The sequence below is a fragment of the Larimichthys crocea genome, chromosome XXII (assembly GCF_000972845.2).
Source record: "Larimichthys crocea isolate SSNF chromosome XXII, L_crocea_2.0, whole genome shotgun sequence".
Classification (NCBI taxonomy): Eukaryota; Metazoa; Chordata; class Actinopteri; family Sciaenidae; genus Larimichthys; species Larimichthys crocea.
In genome coordinates, this window is record NC_040032.1 from 18872277 (window position 1) to 18890578 (window position 18302).

General features: G+C 41.3%; 1 protein-coding gene across 2 annotated transcripts in view; it reads right to left on the reverse strand.

The window, feature by feature from the left end:
• The window catches only part of zbtb16a (zinc finger and BTB domain containing 16a), a 137024-nt gene that overhangs the window by 46046 nt on the left and 72676 nt on the right, over nt 1–18302 (reverse strand). For both annotated transcript variants that reach the window (XM_027273360.1, XM_027273361.1), the window contains exon 4: nt 6994–7080. In XM_027273360.1, coding sequence (XP_027129161.1) covers nt 6994–7080 — 87 coding nt within the window. The remainder of the gene's footprint in view (nt 1–6993; nt 7081–18302) is intronic.

The following is an 18302-nucleotide window of genomic DNA, read 5'->3' on the forward strand; positions in this document are numbered from 1 at the left end:
AACTTAGGAGTTAACCGAGTTAAGAGCAAGCTGCAGGTTGAGTGGGATCACATTCACACTTGCAGGGTGGGAGAGTTGCATGTTCCCACATGTGTGTGTGTGTTTGTGTGTGTGTGCCAGTGTGTGTATCAGCAACACGTGTGTAACACTGCCTGCCCGAGCTGGAAGAATATTTGCTTTGCTTATCACCGCCCTAATGCTCACTGACAACTTAATAACATCACAATTAACTAAATGCTAAACAGATGCCAGTGCTGGACTAATGTGATTGAGACAATCGGCACTTTTGACGTGACCCCTGTGTAGTGCTGCCATTGGCCTAATTTACTTGAGTGACATGACTGGACTGTGTGTGTGTGTGTGTGTGCGCTGGCATGTGTATTTGTATTCGAGGCAACTGATTGCGAGGCCACCGGTGTGAACAATTTACTGGGAAGAAAAGAAATAATGTCACCACTGACCATCATAACCTTGTTGTACTCCTCTCTCCCCTCCCCTCCTCTTTCTCTTTTGCTTTTTCTGTCTCTCCTCCTATCCTCCCTCCCTTTCTGCCGCTCTCTCTCTCTCTCTCTCTCTCTCTAGCCAAACTATTTCTGGCTTGAGAAAAGAAAGTGTTTACTCTGCGGCAGAGGCCTGCTGGAATCACGCTGTGTTCCCACTGGCTAAACCCACTATTGCCACTCCATGGTTTGCATATTTTCCCTGTATTACAAGACTTTAAAAAAAGGACGAGGGGAGATAAAGAGAGAAAGAAAGAAAGAGAAAAGAGTAAGGGAGCAGCCTCCCCCCCCTCCTATTGTATGTGGATTTTCCCTGGCACTGCTATGTGCTGTGTGTGTGTACATGGCTAGGATTCATGTATAAACAGGAACACCAACAGTCGGACAACAAATTCTTCCGTGGCCTGTGGACTCCGAACTCATTTCTACACGGGTCACATGGGAGACGCAGTCCCTGTCGTTTCTACTGCTACTCACAGCTCATGTTGAATAACAGGCAACTGCTCACACTGAATGTGGCCTCAGTTTGGCTGGATGAATGTGCAGATTGCAATGCAAATTACAAAGTGTGCACTTGTGGATATATACGGCTCAGATTGGCAGTTACAGAGCCTGCAGAGCCTGTAAAATGCATGAATCCGTAGCAGTGAAATCTTCAATTTTTTCAAAATGCAGTCAGCAGACTAAAAAACAAAACAAAAAAAAAGTACTTAAACTTGAATTTATTGCTTACTTTTTTGTTTGTGAGCCACTTTCTTTGTGCACATATTCTGACCTTTTGCTTTTCTGCACCAAGCTGCAGTTTAATCAAGTGGAATGTGAGTGTGGTGGGTTTTACCAATAAAATACAAGAGCTATAAATTATGGCGGGGACCAAAACAATCTAATGAAAAAAAGAGATGAAGATAGCTGGCAGATGTATAGAGATAAAGGCAGTATGAGAGGGGGAAAAAAACAGCAGCTCACGGCTCAGAAATGCCTGACGAGGAGAGGTTTTACTGGAAATGCAAAGTGTAAATGACACGTTTGAGGTGGCCATGTTTAAAAGAGCACAACAGTGCCACAATAAGATATGGTGTGGGACAAAATCTACATTAAAGCAGTTCTAAAAACAGTTTACAGCTGATATCATAAAGAGCAAATGACATGATATACAGCAGTAATGGACAACTACGGCTTTTCTGCCAGAAACATTGACTTCTGTTTGAGCAACTTGACCTTCAGTAACCAGGATTTATTCAACACAATGCAGTAATGACCGTCTGTATTAAACAATAACTAGCTCCTTAAATTTTACGGCTCTCTTCAACGGCAGAGTTCACATTATGTGTTGAACTTTATTGTCCTTGGTTAAAAAAAAAAGAAGCCTCATCTATAGATAAAATCCTCTTTTTCTGGTCCGTAAATTGAAAGTCAACTTCACAAATAGAACAGCTAAATTTGATGCCCACGTCGACATTGAAAAACTGCTTTAGATAAAAAGCCAGGCCTGTGCGTCTGCATGTGCTCTCAGAGGATAAGGAGGGCACCGCTGCTCATATGGCATGTCATGCATGTCGTTTTACTATTTGAATGAAATCTCTTTGAAAGCAAAAATAAGAAAAAGTCTGAGCACAATGTCATGCTTTGGCATTTGGACTTCACTCTGGCATTACATCATTTTAAGTCACAGTAAAATGTAATTAAGGTGCTTTTAATATTTCTGCCAAAAGGTCAAGGTGGCCCGTGCCTTCGATTATATTAGACCCAGTCCAGGTCTGTCGTACGACCATGCTGGATGCTCCTGACGAGTTCAAAAAATGGGTTACAGGAGGAACTTTCAAAATACAAATGCACTACATGTTCAGCAATGTTTACAAATGTTACGGCTGTTAGAAATATTTCCTATCAAATCTTAAGTTTGCATCTTTACAATTCTTCCTGTAACAGATTTGATGAATGCCAGAAAAATCTGAATTCCATGACATGTGATATAACAGCTCTGAATCTAGCTACTATTAATATATCTCTTGTATCACTCAGGATAACAACAGATATTAGGGTTACATCAGGCAAATACCATTGATTGCCATTTACGCCTGACAGTATCTCAAAATAAAAATTCAGTTTGGAGTGGTTTCATATTAGTGTGCACTCTCTGCTTCCTGTCAATCACCTGCTGAAAATGGAAGTCTCCACAATCATCATAAGAATGTAACCTATGTTTGTCTGAGAGGTTGCTCTGAGGTGAATTCTCAGTGCATACATTGCATTACAATCCGTGGACATGAGACAAAGACAGTAAACGGGCTACAACTCGAAATGACAGCAGTGTTTTTCTTTAAGGATGAGAGCTCCATGAAAGCCAGACAGACTGTGTTCTTTGCTCACAAAAGCCCTGAGGCGAGTTCCAGTTAAGAGAGAGAGAGAGAGACACTCTGATGCGATGCCATCCAATTTGGGAAAATATGTGACAAAAATTAGCCTTCAGTAGATGTAATGCAGCTCACAAGTGAATTTCGGCTCTGGTACACAGACATTCCTGGATTCATTTGTGTGTGTATGTGTTGCACAACACTGCCAAAGAAGGGGATGGTTTTGCAGTGTGTGTTTGTGCATGTGTGTTTGCACGAGTTCAGTGGGTAAAAACAGCCACATGATGTTTTGCTGCAAGTTCCCTTGGCATCCCGACCAGCCCCCTGCCCCCACCTCCACCCCACATCCTCCATGCAAAAGAGCTTGTCCGTTAGGAATGACGACAACTTCAGGAATGCCGAAACGGCTGCCAAGCTATCCCATGGTTTTGGATAGCCACCCGCTATACGTCCCACATACAGTACAGTTTGAGGGAGTAACAGATAGGGGTGTGCTATAGCAAGGGCAGCTCTGTTAAAACCAAGAGAGACAAAGTGAGAAAGAGAGAGAGAGAGAGAGGTTGAGTCAGACTGCAGCTGATCAGGCCAACAGAAGAGATGCCACAATAGTTCCCATTCAAAGCAGCAAGAAACAGCCACAGTTTCAGAGGCCAAATATTGTCATCAGAGAACATTAGCCAAGGGCTGAAGGGCTGCCAAGAGGCAGGCAGAGATCAAATCTGGCTTTGATGGCTAACAGTAACCCCATGCTCCAACCACACGCCTTCTCTGATGTTTTGCGTCCTGGGTACTGTACACACAGACATTTCTGTATAAATAAATCCATGTTTGTTAAGCTTTCTAGCTCAAACACTTAACACAGCATTGTCAGCCGAGGGTGCTTTCGTATTTGATGCAGTTTCTTTTTGTTTTGCCCATGCCTGTATATTCTGCTAAGATAACATTAACAACATTTTCCAGACATATAAAGAAGGCCTTATGTAATATATAAAATATACATAAATAAAAGTTAATGCTGTTAGCAATCACTATAGGAATGCATTGTTCATCACACCTCATAACACAAACATTTTGAATGGATGAACAACGGGAACAATTTAGCTGCTGGTAAAGCTTAAAGTTTTCAAAAAGTAAAAGGAGGCCAGCATGTAAAGGGACTAAATAGAGTCTATGGTCATTACAATCCGCTTTGCACCATGAAATGTACTGAAAAATTCATAGTCTGCCTGTTAGATTATAAGGTAGCCTGGATGCATGCTGACATTTTTGCCTGAGGGTGGTGGCAGCAGAACAGATCAGAGGGTCACCAAATATAATTTTGGAATTATCCTTAGGGATCATGAATATCCACATAATGGCAATCTGGCCGGTAGTTGAGATATGTTATAAGAGCCAAACTGACTGAATTACTGAGCACCCTGGGAGAAATCAAGTTGGTTAAATCCAATAAAAACTCATTTATAGTCTTGAAGGTGTCACAGTGGACAGATTATTTGTTAAAGGAAAAAAAAAAATGTATGATCCACACTTTTGACTTCCAAAATTTGATATTCAGCATAAATGTCCTAGCAGATTGATCCATCAGGTGGAAAAGTACCTAAATGGATATAAAACAGACATCTGAAGTACAGCCATGGACTTCAGATGTCACGTTTCACGTCTTGTGCTGCATCAGGGAATATTTGACATGTGCAAGAAGCTCCATACAATGCACATTTTGTACCTAAACTTTGGTTGTACCAGCAGCTCCTTTTGGAAAACTACAATAGACACGTTCCTCTCCATTATGTGAGAGCGAGAGACATAGAAAATGACTCGTTTGTTTACCTCTCTCACTCCCATGTTATCAGTTATTCCTCTGCTGGAAACAGACAAACCAGCAATCAACCTTCATCACACTGCTTGAATGCAGGACACACATGCAGAGATGTAAGGACACAATAAACACATTGTGAACTAATCCAAGACTTAATGGGATTTTGGATTAGTTTTTCTGTTGAGCAATTCATTTTAAAAGGTAAGTTTTATAGCATCAAGTTTGTCCCAAAAATGACTAAAACTAGTAAACGTTTAACAAATTGGTCACATACAGTACAATAGTGAACCGGCTTAACACCATCATAACAAAAAAAAAACACCCTGCATTACCATAACAACAGATAGAAAAGGACAAGAATATAGAAATTGTGACAATCAGCAAGTCTAATATTGAAAAAAACGAGCGCCATGCTTTTACAATGGAGAGGCCAAATGTCAAGTACTGAAACCCAGAGCCAGGGATGTCATAATGTAGATGTACAGCACCTTCAAGTGCACAAAGGAAGAGAGAGTGAAACTGAGAATTGTACGGTGCGGAGAAACTGCCTTGTCATATTTTACCAGAGCCCATTTTTCAGGCTCTGATCCCTTAGAGGGGCTCAACACATGGATGATTACTATACTATTACTGCTGCTGCTGCTGCTGCGGCAGTTGTCTGGCAGGAAGACACGTCTGGCCCTGGCTGCCGCTGCTCTCCCCCCCTCCATCCCCTCCATCCCCTCCATCCCCTTCCATTCGTTCCAGACTGGAATGCCTATATTTAGAGTGCTCCTTTCCGCTGTTATGGCTGTTGGATCATTAGCCTCGTTTAACCCTTCTTTACCTCTAGTGAGATGATTGGCTGAGGGCAAGCCCCTCAGGGGTACCCTCCCTTCCCAAAAAAAAAAAAAAAAAAAAAAAAAAAAAAAAAAAAAAAAAAAAAAAAAAACCCTGACTACACTGCTCCACCTTTCTTTCTCAAATGTTGAGGAAGGGAGGGGGGGCTGAGGGTCACGGCTTCAGATGAAGGACAAAACACAAGATGATGGTAATGATGATGATGTGTGGCTATTTTGGGGATCGGCCTCTGGCTTGAACGTGCATTGGCAGCACTCTTTGCTTTCATGTCATTTTATTTGACAAGCTAAGGCGGGGCTAAAGTATAGTGATGTAGATGGGTTAGTGGGTCATACCCTGACCTTTCCTCTGATGCCCCTATTAGACCAAAATGTAAACTTAAGAAATATCTAAATTTGGCAGGCACATTCCTGCTGCTCAAAAGATTTCATTTTTTTTTTTTCATTTTAGACTTTATAGGCCCCTAGTGTCTTAAACTCTGTGTGCAAAATATCACAAACTAAAACTGGCAATAAACTAGTTGTTGACAGTTGCCAGAGGATGAATTTGGAGATCCTGTGGCATTTCCTGTAGCACCACCCTTTAAGCACAAATCAATTTTCACTTTTACAAGTTTTTCTGACCCAATACTAAGGCTACACTATGTGAAAATGTATTTGAAATATGATATTTAATATATTTCTTTGTTTTATCTGTAATGTGATACATTATGGGGCAATATTATCTGTCAAGCTCCTATTAGCAGTAGTATGGCAGCATATGCAGCGCATGACAGGGTCTAAACGTTTTGAACGTGGAAGGAATGTCCAAAATGTTGCATGTGGAGTGAAAAAAACCCCCCAAGGGACTCACAAACACACATACAACATAAAAACAGCACACAGCCCAAGCACACCATCTTCATAACAAAGTGGAGAAAATTTAAAGAGTTCATCACCAGCAGTGAAACTGTTCTGGGCCATCACACATCTGCCGAAGGGGGATTTACTTCTTCCTATTTACATCTTGGCACCTAGATCGTCCTCGTCTTCCCATCTTCATAGCTGAGCACTGATAAACAACATCGGCCTGCCAAGTTTTCCCGGTTTGTTGATTACTGTTGGGTCTGTCTTGATTTAGGGCAAGTGGGACTAATCCAAGATGATGTGATCTATCTATCTGTCAATCCATGGCTCCATTTAACCAGAGAAGGCTGAACAAGCCTTCACACGCCATCACAACACACACCACGCCACAATACACATGCTGATTCATGAAAATACCCCAAAAGATTGGGATTGTTTCTCTGACTGATTTGTTACTACTATTTTAAGGTATTTTGTCCTCCCAAAACATGCATATTATTCCTAAAGCCTAGTCCACAAAGAAAATAATGTGAATCTTTGTGTACAAATTCAACCTATGCAAACATACTGAGGTAGCTGCAGAGGAGCTTGAATGCGTTTTGTTTATGTCTATGGTGTTATCACGAATGTGTTCATACCGGTGTGGATCTGCCGGTGAGCCTCCAGGGATTCCTCTGTCTGGAACTGGGCACCACACTGGTCACAAACTATGGCCTTCTCACCAGCTGCATAACAACAAGAGACAAGAGTGCATGTTAGACATTCACAAACACACACACATACCACATTTCGAAATGGAGAGAAAAAAAAAATCTTTGTGGAGACCAAAACTGAACTGAGTTTTACTTTATTTTACACTTAAACATATCAATCATATCTTTGAAATGTCAAGGAAAACTGTATCATGATTTAAATTTGAGTTTGTAACCATAAAACACGCAGCTGGGTACCCACATTCCAAACCTTCTTGCTTACTTTTTAAGGTGAAAGGGAGGAGAAGTTTGGATTCGGAGACCTTAAGGTAGCTACAACAACTCTGACAATAAATCAACAATAACTTTAGTTTATTGCAGCTATATCAAAAGCAGCATAAATGTCAGCTGAAGTAACAAGAAATGCCAGATGAAAAGCCAGACAGCACTGAAAAGTGAACTTTCAACTGTAAAATGTCCTGCACATCCTATATCTGTCACAATTCATTGAAAAATAAATGCAGTTTATGTGTTGCCGTATATATATTAGTTTAAAACAGTCAAATATCAAAAATGCAATATTGGTAGACTTTTGCAGTCAAGTATGCCACATGCACAAACATGTACCTGTAAATTAATGAATATTAAGTTTTTATTTTTTGCAGAAATCTCTTGCGTATGACCACATTATTTCATTCAGCCCTCAACCTGCATGATAATAAGTTAAAACATTGTGATTTGCTATGAAATAATCACTCACCTCCATCACTTGTACCAGGCAAGTGCTGCTATGAGAAAACTGATTGACCTAATGTTTATGTTTTGCAGCGTGATACTGTATTATCTGAAGGCTTAGACTTTCATTATTCAATCCCCTTTCGTTTTTTCAGAACTTAGATTAATATTTTCCAGCATTTGATGGATTAATGGCTGCATTGTAATATATCATTTAGCCTACATTTAGCTTTCTGATTTGATGAGCCAAACTATCCGCCTTCAGATTGGTCACATTCAGCTCCAAATTGAATGAATATGCATATAGTGGCAGGAGGTGTCATCTCATTCCCCATACATAAGCAGATAATTTAACATCACAAAGTCCATTCTTGTGATGGTTCATGTGACACTACCAGTAAGTGAACCCTCTTTATGTCAATACATACTGTAGACCCAAATGAATTTATCTAGTATGTACACAAACTGTAACAAGCTTAAAAGATCTGCACAAGGCTGTTATGTTTCTGCTCTTGACTTCGAAGTTATTGTTAAGTACCCTTCTACTTTTGTTGCACCACACTCTGCTTCTGTTTATGCAAGTATATCAAGTATGTAGCCCTTGAGCTATGGTCTGAATTGTGGTGTTTGTCTTTATTTTATGAATGTGTACAACCTTGTACAATGATAAAAGGAGTAGCAGGAGACTGGCATGCACAAATACACAGTGCTATTGGAGGGCACATCAGATCAGGCCCAGGCAAAAGACTTTTTATGGCTTGGCACTAAACACTGTACATGCCATACACATCACACATCAAACAGATGCACGCACACACACACACACACACACAAACACACACACATCTGGATACTGTGTGTGTGCAAAATAGGCGTGCATGTGTGCATGTTTCCAGTGCAAGCACAGAGTGATCTCTCCCGACCAGACCTTGGTTTGTTCTTGGCACGGCCTTCTGAGTTACGACACCTCCACAGAGAGAGAAAGAGAACACAATGAAAACAGGAAGCCAATTCTTAGATGACAGAAAAAAAAAAAAAGTCAGGGAGAGATGGCTTGTGTGGTTTCGCAACCGCAGTGACATTAGGGAACGGCCTGTACTGTAATAAGCTCTACCAAAAGCAGAAATGACACGGACGTACATGACAGAGTGTGCCTGCCAGTAGAGTGCTTATGCAACAAGTTATGCAAAAGACAGTACGCCGCACAAGTGAGCGTGACTAGACCATAAGCCACTGCAACGCAACCTTTAAAACCAGAACATCCTGGATTTGTCTTGATATCACAAGATTTATTTCCATTTAACTACTTTAGACTCAATAGACTGAGCTGGAGAGCAATGTCCTTTTTAATTGGCTGCATATTCAAGAGGCATAATTTGTAGTGTGAGCGTATGGCGCTGCAGTGTCAAATGCACAGATGAGCATATGGCCGAATTAGCTGGCAAAAGCAGCCACTTAACCTTTGGAGAGCAAGACATGTAGTGGAGATGTAGACAGAATCCCCCAACACACCCACTGATGTCCCTCATTTGCATTAATCACATAGTACCTCTGCTGCTTATTTAACTCCCTGATTCATCATTGTTGGATCAACTGCAATTATTATTATTTATTTTTTTTGCATGCTACGGTTGCTCTGCTAACCTGCATTGGACTTAATCATCCTCTAGACTCCTCTAGACATTGATTTCCCTTTGGCGGGAGCAATTGGAACAATTTTATGATCATACAAGTGCATCCCAGACTCCATCAGGTTCTACTTGTAGACTAATATCAGTGCACACATTCATGTTTTTACTTTCTGACAAACTGTGTGTGTTTTTAGCCCATCTACCATATGCACATGTGCATAATTGACATTCCTGCTGATCATTTCCCAAAACACACGAGTTTTCCTACTTTCTGGGGAAAATACTTGGCAGTGATAAAAGTAAACACTTTGCAGTGAATTGAAACTTGCTTGAAAATATGTGCTCCATCGCAGTAAAGTTTGATGGAAAGCGAGTTTCGAATTTCCCTTCTTTCACTGCCACCCCTGAGGTGCCACTGTGCAGGGCACTTAACCCGCATCTGCCCCAGATGGGCTCCTCAGTGACCAACAGATCAAGCTGTGATTGTCCCGGGCAGCTTCCAGGTGTAAACGTGTGCAACTGTGTGAGTGTGTTGCTGTGTGTTCCTGGAAAAGACCATTCATGCTCAGAAAATCTAATCTGGTTAAAAAAAAAAAAAAGAATGGACATCAATGGCTGCCTGGAAGGTAAGAAAAACACATTTCCAACTATGGTTTGCACAATTGTAAAATATAGGTGATTTGTAGTAAATCAGCTTAACAGTGGCATGGTTACTACAAGTAATGACTCCGCCTCACAGACTGTGGAGCAACACTATAACCAGTCTTCTGGGAGGCCAAGAGGCGTGTGCTAAATGGGCCAGGGATAGGATTTTAGTGCAGGGCATGCCCCTGCTTGTGGCACAAGGACATAAATTGTCAGGAAATGCCTGCATGGTGCCTTGCTTCAAGGAGAATGGAGTTGTGTGAGGTCACCATGGGGCAAAGGGGGGAGGAAAAGTGGGAGCACAGGAACCCAGGGTACACACAGCCAGGCAGCCACCCAGCCAGATGCCCGTCACTCTAGTTAGCCAGCTAAGTGCTAACAGGGGGCCCTCTGCTTGGTAACAGCCGCCATCAGCCATTTTCACTGCCAAATTAAAGTGATAAATCTTGAGGCCCCTTTGATCGCATGAGGGTGAACTTGTTAGTTAGGAAAGATGGGGTAACCAGTACAGAGGAGAAACACACTTGACATCAGCTGTTACTCTTGTCACGTGTACTGTCCATGAACAAACATGGAGAGTACACGTTTTACTATGTTAAAACCAGGCACCCATTCAAAATGACACTGTAGAATCTAAAGGCAACATCAAAATGGACCTGATGTTCAGATTTTATTTGCACAAAACAAATATTAAATCGTGGCTGCAACATAAAAATGAACCATCCCAAAATTAAAAAGACCAAAGAGGGAAAAAAAAGGAATCTCCAGTTGGTAGACTTGCCCAGTCTGCTCTGTTAATGGGGAGTTCTGTGACACATTGCCACAGATTTAGCCCTTAGCTGACATAATAAAAGTTGCACAACCCATGCTGAGTTACAGTGTGTGTGTGTGTGTGTTTGCATGTTGGGAGGTAAGGAAGGGGTGGTGATCAGGTGCCACATGCCACTGAAGCCACTTCCCTTTTCACTTCCCTCTCTGAAATATTGCACAACTGTTGTTGCAGTGCAGTGTGGCTCAGTTATTTCATAAAGGGTTGTAAAAGAGAACAAGCCAGAGAGGGCTCCATGCCAATCAAGTAAACTTCCACAAAGCCTGGGAGCAACAGACTAATATAACTGTCCTGTATATACTGTAAACCTGATCTGTCTTTACAGGCCCTTCAAGTCCCTTGTAAAGAAAACTAGAAAGACTAGTTTAAACTGAAGCTGCAAGTGTGTGTTTCAGTAGTAGAAGGTTCATATCAGGTGATTTGGTGTCCTGAAAAATTACAAATTGTGAAATTTTACATTAAGCTACTTTTTAGGCTTTCCTTTAGGATGCAAATCAGGCGCCATTAAGTGTGCGGAAGGATTATTATTTTAGTTGGTAATGAGATCGGGGTCTAAAGTATAATACCAAGTCAAGCCTACGTCCAATCTTTGTCAAAATAAAGAGTACTAATTTAATACCTGATAAACAAACCAGATCTTTATAATGGAATTATGTCTAAGGAATAATTAACAAAATGATTTATATGGTTGCTTTGTTAAATCATTACTGTACAGTAACCTTTCAAATGATCAAAGTCTAAAATCACAAGTTACAGGAAAAAATGAGCCGTGCGTCATGTCACATGGATCCACTCATGCCAAACAAATGTCACAACCATATCATTCACAATTTTTGCTCAACCTCCAAATCTCTCTGTTGTAAAAGTGCTCCATAAATAAAACTTGTGATTACTGTTGGGTGTAGTTGACTCTAGGTACTCTAACCACTTCCTTGGCATTATTCAAGAGTGTTTCACTTAAGTTAACTGCTGTGGGCTTCCCCCAACAGTGGCAACATTTAGACGTGATGAGGATTGTGGATTAGCCCACTGAGCAGGCCTCACAGGGAAGTGATGGTGCATTCCCTCGCTTGTAATTTCCCCTGACATGCTAAGTGCCCATTCTCCCATTTCCCTAAATAATGTGGTGTGCAATGGTGCATTGTCCTATTTGCTATTACACTCAGTCCACGTGTGCATGGAATCTGAGCTGCAAATGCAAACTGTTGTTACGTTATGATACAGAGACGAAGATACAGGGGAAAAGTAACCTCACTGTCCATTTGGGAGTTTGTGGCTGTGATAAGTGTGTTTGGGTGCAACAACACGGACACTATCACCACACTCACATCATCCAGCTCGGCTATGTGATCTCATAATGCCGCCATTCAGAAGCTCCGCTCATTCAAAAGAATATGTTAGAGACAGAGAAAGGCCCTGTTTGTCTGGGCTGATACTCCTGCTTTTCGTTGCCTCCTGTGGAAGACCAAATATTTTTTTGTAACTCTATGCCCACACTCTTGACTTGACACTTGTTGTTCCAACCTACTTTCTTCCACAGGTAGAGCATATATGCTAAGTTTGCAACAGATGTCCCCCCTTGGGGATTGCAGTCTAAACAGAATCTTTCATCAAAGACAATCGCAGAATTAAACATAAGAGTTAGAGAGCCTGTCTTTGCTCATAGCGACACACAAAAAGTAGGCCACCATGTTGATACTAGAGCTAAACATTTCACACTGCACTTCTTTAACAACCACGGGTCATTTTGTAATCTTCTGAAGCCATCGATCTTCCTATTTCAACACATGCATTAAATTACCATGTTTTGCCAGTTAAACATGACACGGCATGAAGTGTAAATGTAATTAAATTACGGGAAAAAAAGAGAATTGAATGTGCAAAATCATGCAGAGACCTTTTGTTTCCTGCAATGTAGACATCAAAATCAGCTGTCAAATGGTCTCACATGCCTGCTTGCATGGGATGGCATGACACTATTTAGCATTCATTGCACAAAAAGAAAAAGAAAATCCCTGTCTAAGAGCGTCCGAATTGAGAAAAGACTCAACAATAGAGCTTGACTGTTCCAAGAGAATAGGCCTGCTGTAATACATAAAATGTAAGTCTGGACAATCCATCAAGCCTAAAAACAAACAGCTCCGGTGCATATGAATAAAATGCCAGCTGTAGTCGACCTGTGGAATTTACCTGTGCTTTCTTATAATAAAAAATTTAGTTTGAGTCTTGTTCAACCATGCGTCTTGTAGACTGAAGCTTGATCATAAACTGTCTGCCTTCTGACTGCAGTGGCTAGTCTGACAAACAGGTTTAGACTGTTTAGCTTGGGATAACATATTAAGGAGAACTATTTGTCTAGATTGTTAATGAGAATCTGTGATAACAATTTGGGCAAAGTCAAACCTGGGATGATATTCTCTTATGCTCTGTAAGTATGAAGCATGGAGATCCATGTGGCTTTAAAATATGTACCAAGTAAAATTTCCCCCATCACACAATTCTTCTAAAATGAACAAACCACGCTGACCTAAAAAGTTACTTCATTTTACAACAACAAGAGTTAGGTCAAACATTAAAAGACCACTGAGAAGTCGCAGAGGCCTGAAATCCTAATTGGCTTGGTGATTTTTGCACATGAATGAACTTGTGAAGGTTAACTTGACATAATAAAGCTTCAGTTCACATCTCTTTTTTTTTTTTTCTCTTCACACTTTAGTTCCTACGCTGGCTTAGTTTTTACAGGGCAGGACACAGTTTACTGTATGTGCACATATTTCTGCAGAAAGTGGCTGAATGATCTGTACTCTGGAGTCAGGGAGGCTAAATGGGAAATTAAAAAGGCTAATTACGGTGTAGCTGTCGATGGCCGACCAATATCACACTCAGTGGTTTTCAAACAGTGTAAACAGGGCAGGAGTGAGAGAGAGAGAGAGAGAGAGAGAGAGAGAGAGAGAGTGAGAGAGAGTGAGAGAGAGAGGGAGGCAGACAGACAGATTAGGGAGAGAGGACGTGCATGTGTGTGTGTGTGTGTGTGTGTGTGTGTGTGTGTGTGTGTGTGTGTGTGACGGAGACAGACAAGCGCAGTCACCAACAAAAACATAGCCTGGCTGTTCACTGAGCCTACATAAATGCCTTACGTAAGACAGTACTCTCAGTACCAAAAAACAGCACAACTCCTAACACACACACAGGCCCCACCCACACTCCCCCCCCCCCCCCTCCGCACCCCCCCGCACACCCCGCATCCACACACACGTTGGTCTCACTACACTTGCGAGGACCTCCTTTCATTCCCATAAGTATAAAAAAAAATAAATAACTTCCACCGTCTCTACTAGATTCAAGCCCTTAATCTTTGCCATAAACTAAAAGTGAAGCGATGGACATTAAGTGTCAAAAAACGGCATCTAAAACTCAATCTGGTTCACGTACAAACAGCAAAACAAGTACACATACACACACATTCACGGGAACACACACAGACGCAGTATGCTGTCAGAACAATGAGTACAGACACCACACGCTCTCTCTCTCTCTCTCTCTCTCTCTCTCTCATCCCCCACCTCCCTCCCCTTCCTACCCGCCTCGCTCTACCTTCAGCGTTATAACGAGCCGTGCTGTACAGTTTTATTTACACCAGCCTCTTATCAGTGGTACAGCAGCACAGAGACTGCCAATTGGAGAGGACAGGCCACGGTACTGCCTGTACCCTGTAGTGGAGTAGGTGTGTACCGCCATGCTCCCAGCACGTTTTTATCAAGGCTCAGAAAAGACTGGGCCCGCGCCAGGCTGCCTCTTGAAATAATAAAACATACTCACACAGACATGCAAACACACACACACACACACAACACACTGGTTGAGTGTGCAATAAGTCACCACAACGAAAGCCACGTTATTACACAGGTTTTGCAGCATGCGTCCAATCGAGAAGGTTTCCATTTAAGGATATAATGGGGTAAAGCCACCTTAAGTCATTTTAACCACCTCTTTATAGGGAGGAATGGAGTTTAGGAAATGCATTTTTACCTGACACACATCTTAATGCACATACCAGGTAGCATGTGACAGATGGCAACGTGCAGGAGGTGACTGAGTTTAACATCAAATGCAATCAGGGCTCTCACAATATGTTTTACCACAGAAAACTGTTTTTAGAAAAACACTGTGAAGTGACATCATAAAAATATTTATCAAGTCATATCAAAAAATGGCAAATAGCTTATAGCTGACTATCGTTGGGTAAGTTTTTAAATGTATGGAACTAGAAAATGTCAGATTTCATAGTACTTTGCAAAACTGTAGCTTAATATTTAACTTTTTATTTGGATAGCAATAAGTAGCGTGCTAAATTATTAGCTCGGACGGTACTTTCTTGTACCACAAGTGCCTTAGGGGGCAAGAGTGAGTGACTGTAGTGTTCATTCTGCCCTAAATCCAACATCCGGATGAAGGAGCAGACAACCACGCGAAGTGGAGAGACAGACCTGCTGCTAGCTGACAGACAGTAAGCAGGGGGAGCTCGCAGGAGCTTCTTGAGGAATAAACCAACCAGGTATCGCTCTCATCTGGAGGAGAGCTCAGAGTTCATATTTCAAACTTTCGGGATTAAAAAGTGGATTTATCTTCACTCTCACTTCTCAACCTGTCTGCTGAAGTGGAGGTGTAGACATCCGTTGTTGTTGTTGCACCCAGAGTACCATGATACTACTTCATATTTATATAGAAACCGGACAAAAATAGCAATTGCTCCGGAAAAGTAAGGCTGGAAGTTGGACTACCTGGTAGGGGCTGCAAATGTGTCTGTTGACAAGTTGTTTGCTTGTCGTCTGAACTGAGTATGAACTCAGATTTTTTTATTTTTTTTGTACAAATCATCTCTCTATCACCTCATCTTCATGTAGTTATTCCATCATCCTTTTTTATTTTCAGTTCAGATCACGGTAAGGCGATAAAATGGTTCATACACTTGTGAATAGACACAAATGATCCTGCAGCTATATTGCAACCACTTGGCATTACCGTTATGATAATTTGTAAAATTACATTTTAAATATTTTTCAGGATATTGCAAATTTTATTACGCGCGTCTAACTCTAAACAATATTGAACAGTGTCATCGCATCAAGGGTGGTAGGAGGTGAAATGGTTGGAAGGAATTACACATCAGCCCTTTAAATTTTAAATAAGTTGTGAGCCGGCTTAGTATACAAAATCATCAGCTAGTCAGGAGAATCTCTTTTTTTTGGGAAACTTTCCTAGATTTTGTTTTATTAAAGCTTTAGGGATGATACAGTTGATAAGACCAAGAAATTGGTGAGACCACATGAGAGGACAACTATCTAGTTATAAAAGAGCATCCAAAGACTTTTATTCTACAATCAGTGTACTGGGCAAATAGAAAGTAGTTGGTCATGGAACATACATAATGCACTATGTAGATGCTATTGCAGTAACTATAAAACATGTGCTAGTTCTTACAAATATCAGTCAGACACACAGGGAGAAATTACTTTATGATGTGAGCAAACACAGTGCCATAGATAAGAGGAGATAATCTTGCTTTTCTGTGAGGGAGGGGTGGGGGGGGGGGGGGTAGACAAGCCATCAAGAAGCACAGGAACATGTTTGCTCCCAATGATATTGTTATCGACGGAGAGGAAAAAGAAATCAAAGGGAAGCGAGGGAGCATGAGGAAGAGGGAGGGAGTGAAAAAGGAGGAAACAGATGAAGACAGAGAATATTCAGGTCGCATTTGACAGCTTTACGGTCTGTTGCGCCGAATGGGATGTCTAGGGACGTGGCAAAGCAGACAAATATTGACTTGCAGAGCGTTCGGATACGCGCACACGCACACACACACACACAGACAAGGAAAATACACAAGACACTTCCACATGAAGCCTCTAAATTCAACCCCCCCCCCCCTCAAAATGGATGAGTTCACATTGCAACATCAGTCACCCTTGTTTTTTTGCCCAGCTCAACCTCTTAATCCATTTTGCCAGCAAACCAATTTGTTTGTCCAGTAGGTCACAGACAGTTCCCTGCCCTCACTGTTCCCTGTTCTCTTGTACTGTTTATTTCTCCCTCTCCTGTGCCTTACTTTCTCTGAACGACGAAGCCATTTCCAGAGCTTCTGCCCCCTGGGAGATCGAGGGCATCTCAGTCCACACATCCGTCCCTCCTCCTCCTCCTTCCTCCTTTCCTGCAGCCTCTTCCTCCCATCTACCTCATTCTCTCCCGTCCTCCTTACTTTGAAACCGTCTTGACGTCAGAGAAACCTGGTTTAAAGTGTGCGCTGACACAAACTCATATGCATCATTTGAAACTATATCTTTAGCTTTCTAAAATGCCTTCAAACTTTCTAACTTCTTCTTTTTGAGATGTCTACAATCAGAGAATGGAAATGTGGTATTGGATACAAAGTGTCCTGTTCTTTTATTGTGTACAAGTTGTTTTATGACTGGAATTTATTTTATTATTTTCCAGTTGTCCGATGTCTTTTACTTTCCTCTGAGTTTTTTTCCATTTGACTTTATTAATCAATCCGGACTGGAATATCTTGACAAATACTGGGTGCCATGACATAATGCACATTCGTGGCACCTTGAAGATGAATCCTAATGTTAATGGGTAAAATGTCTTGACAATATTGGATGGATTACCATGTTATTTTGTAAAAATATTCATGCTCGCCACAGGATAAGTTGTCATAACTTTAGTGATCCGCTGAATTCATCAAGCACTATTATCAAGTCAAAGCTGCAGCTGCATTTTGTGCCAATTAACAAATCTTAGCATGCCAACAGACTTAACTAAGAGAACCATGTTACTGCTATTTATTTTATCATTATATAACTAGAAGGCTTTGTTTCCTAAAGAAACTTTTGTTTTGAGGTTGTCTTTTTCCATCAGAAAAAACTTAATTCGCAAGTCGTGAGGACATCACTAATAAACTTTACAACTTGGAGCAAAAAGGTGTCACACAAAGAAGTTTTAAAGCAAAAGTTTATCGTTATCTGATTGCTTTGTTTGTGATGCCCTGCGGCCTCTGACATAAAACTAGCAGACAGCGTCATATCTCAGTGTCTGTAAAATGAAGATGGTGAATAAAATGTGTTCATAACAGCTAGGAATGATGGTGAAATAAAGAAAATAAGATCCAGGTTGTAAAAACTTGTAATTTTCCCAGGTGTAAGAACACCCGCAGAACAATATATGCTCTGCCATGCTGACCAGTAACAGCAATTACCCTGCTGTTGCCAGACACTGACCAAGTGTTTCAAAACACCCCCACCTTCTCCAAGCCTTGGCCTCCCCTCCTCCCTGGCTGCCCCTTGAGGTGAAAGGTGCCATGTGTTTTCAGCTTTGCTTCTAACCCCCACTCCCCCTGTTTTCAAAAAGAGAGGAGA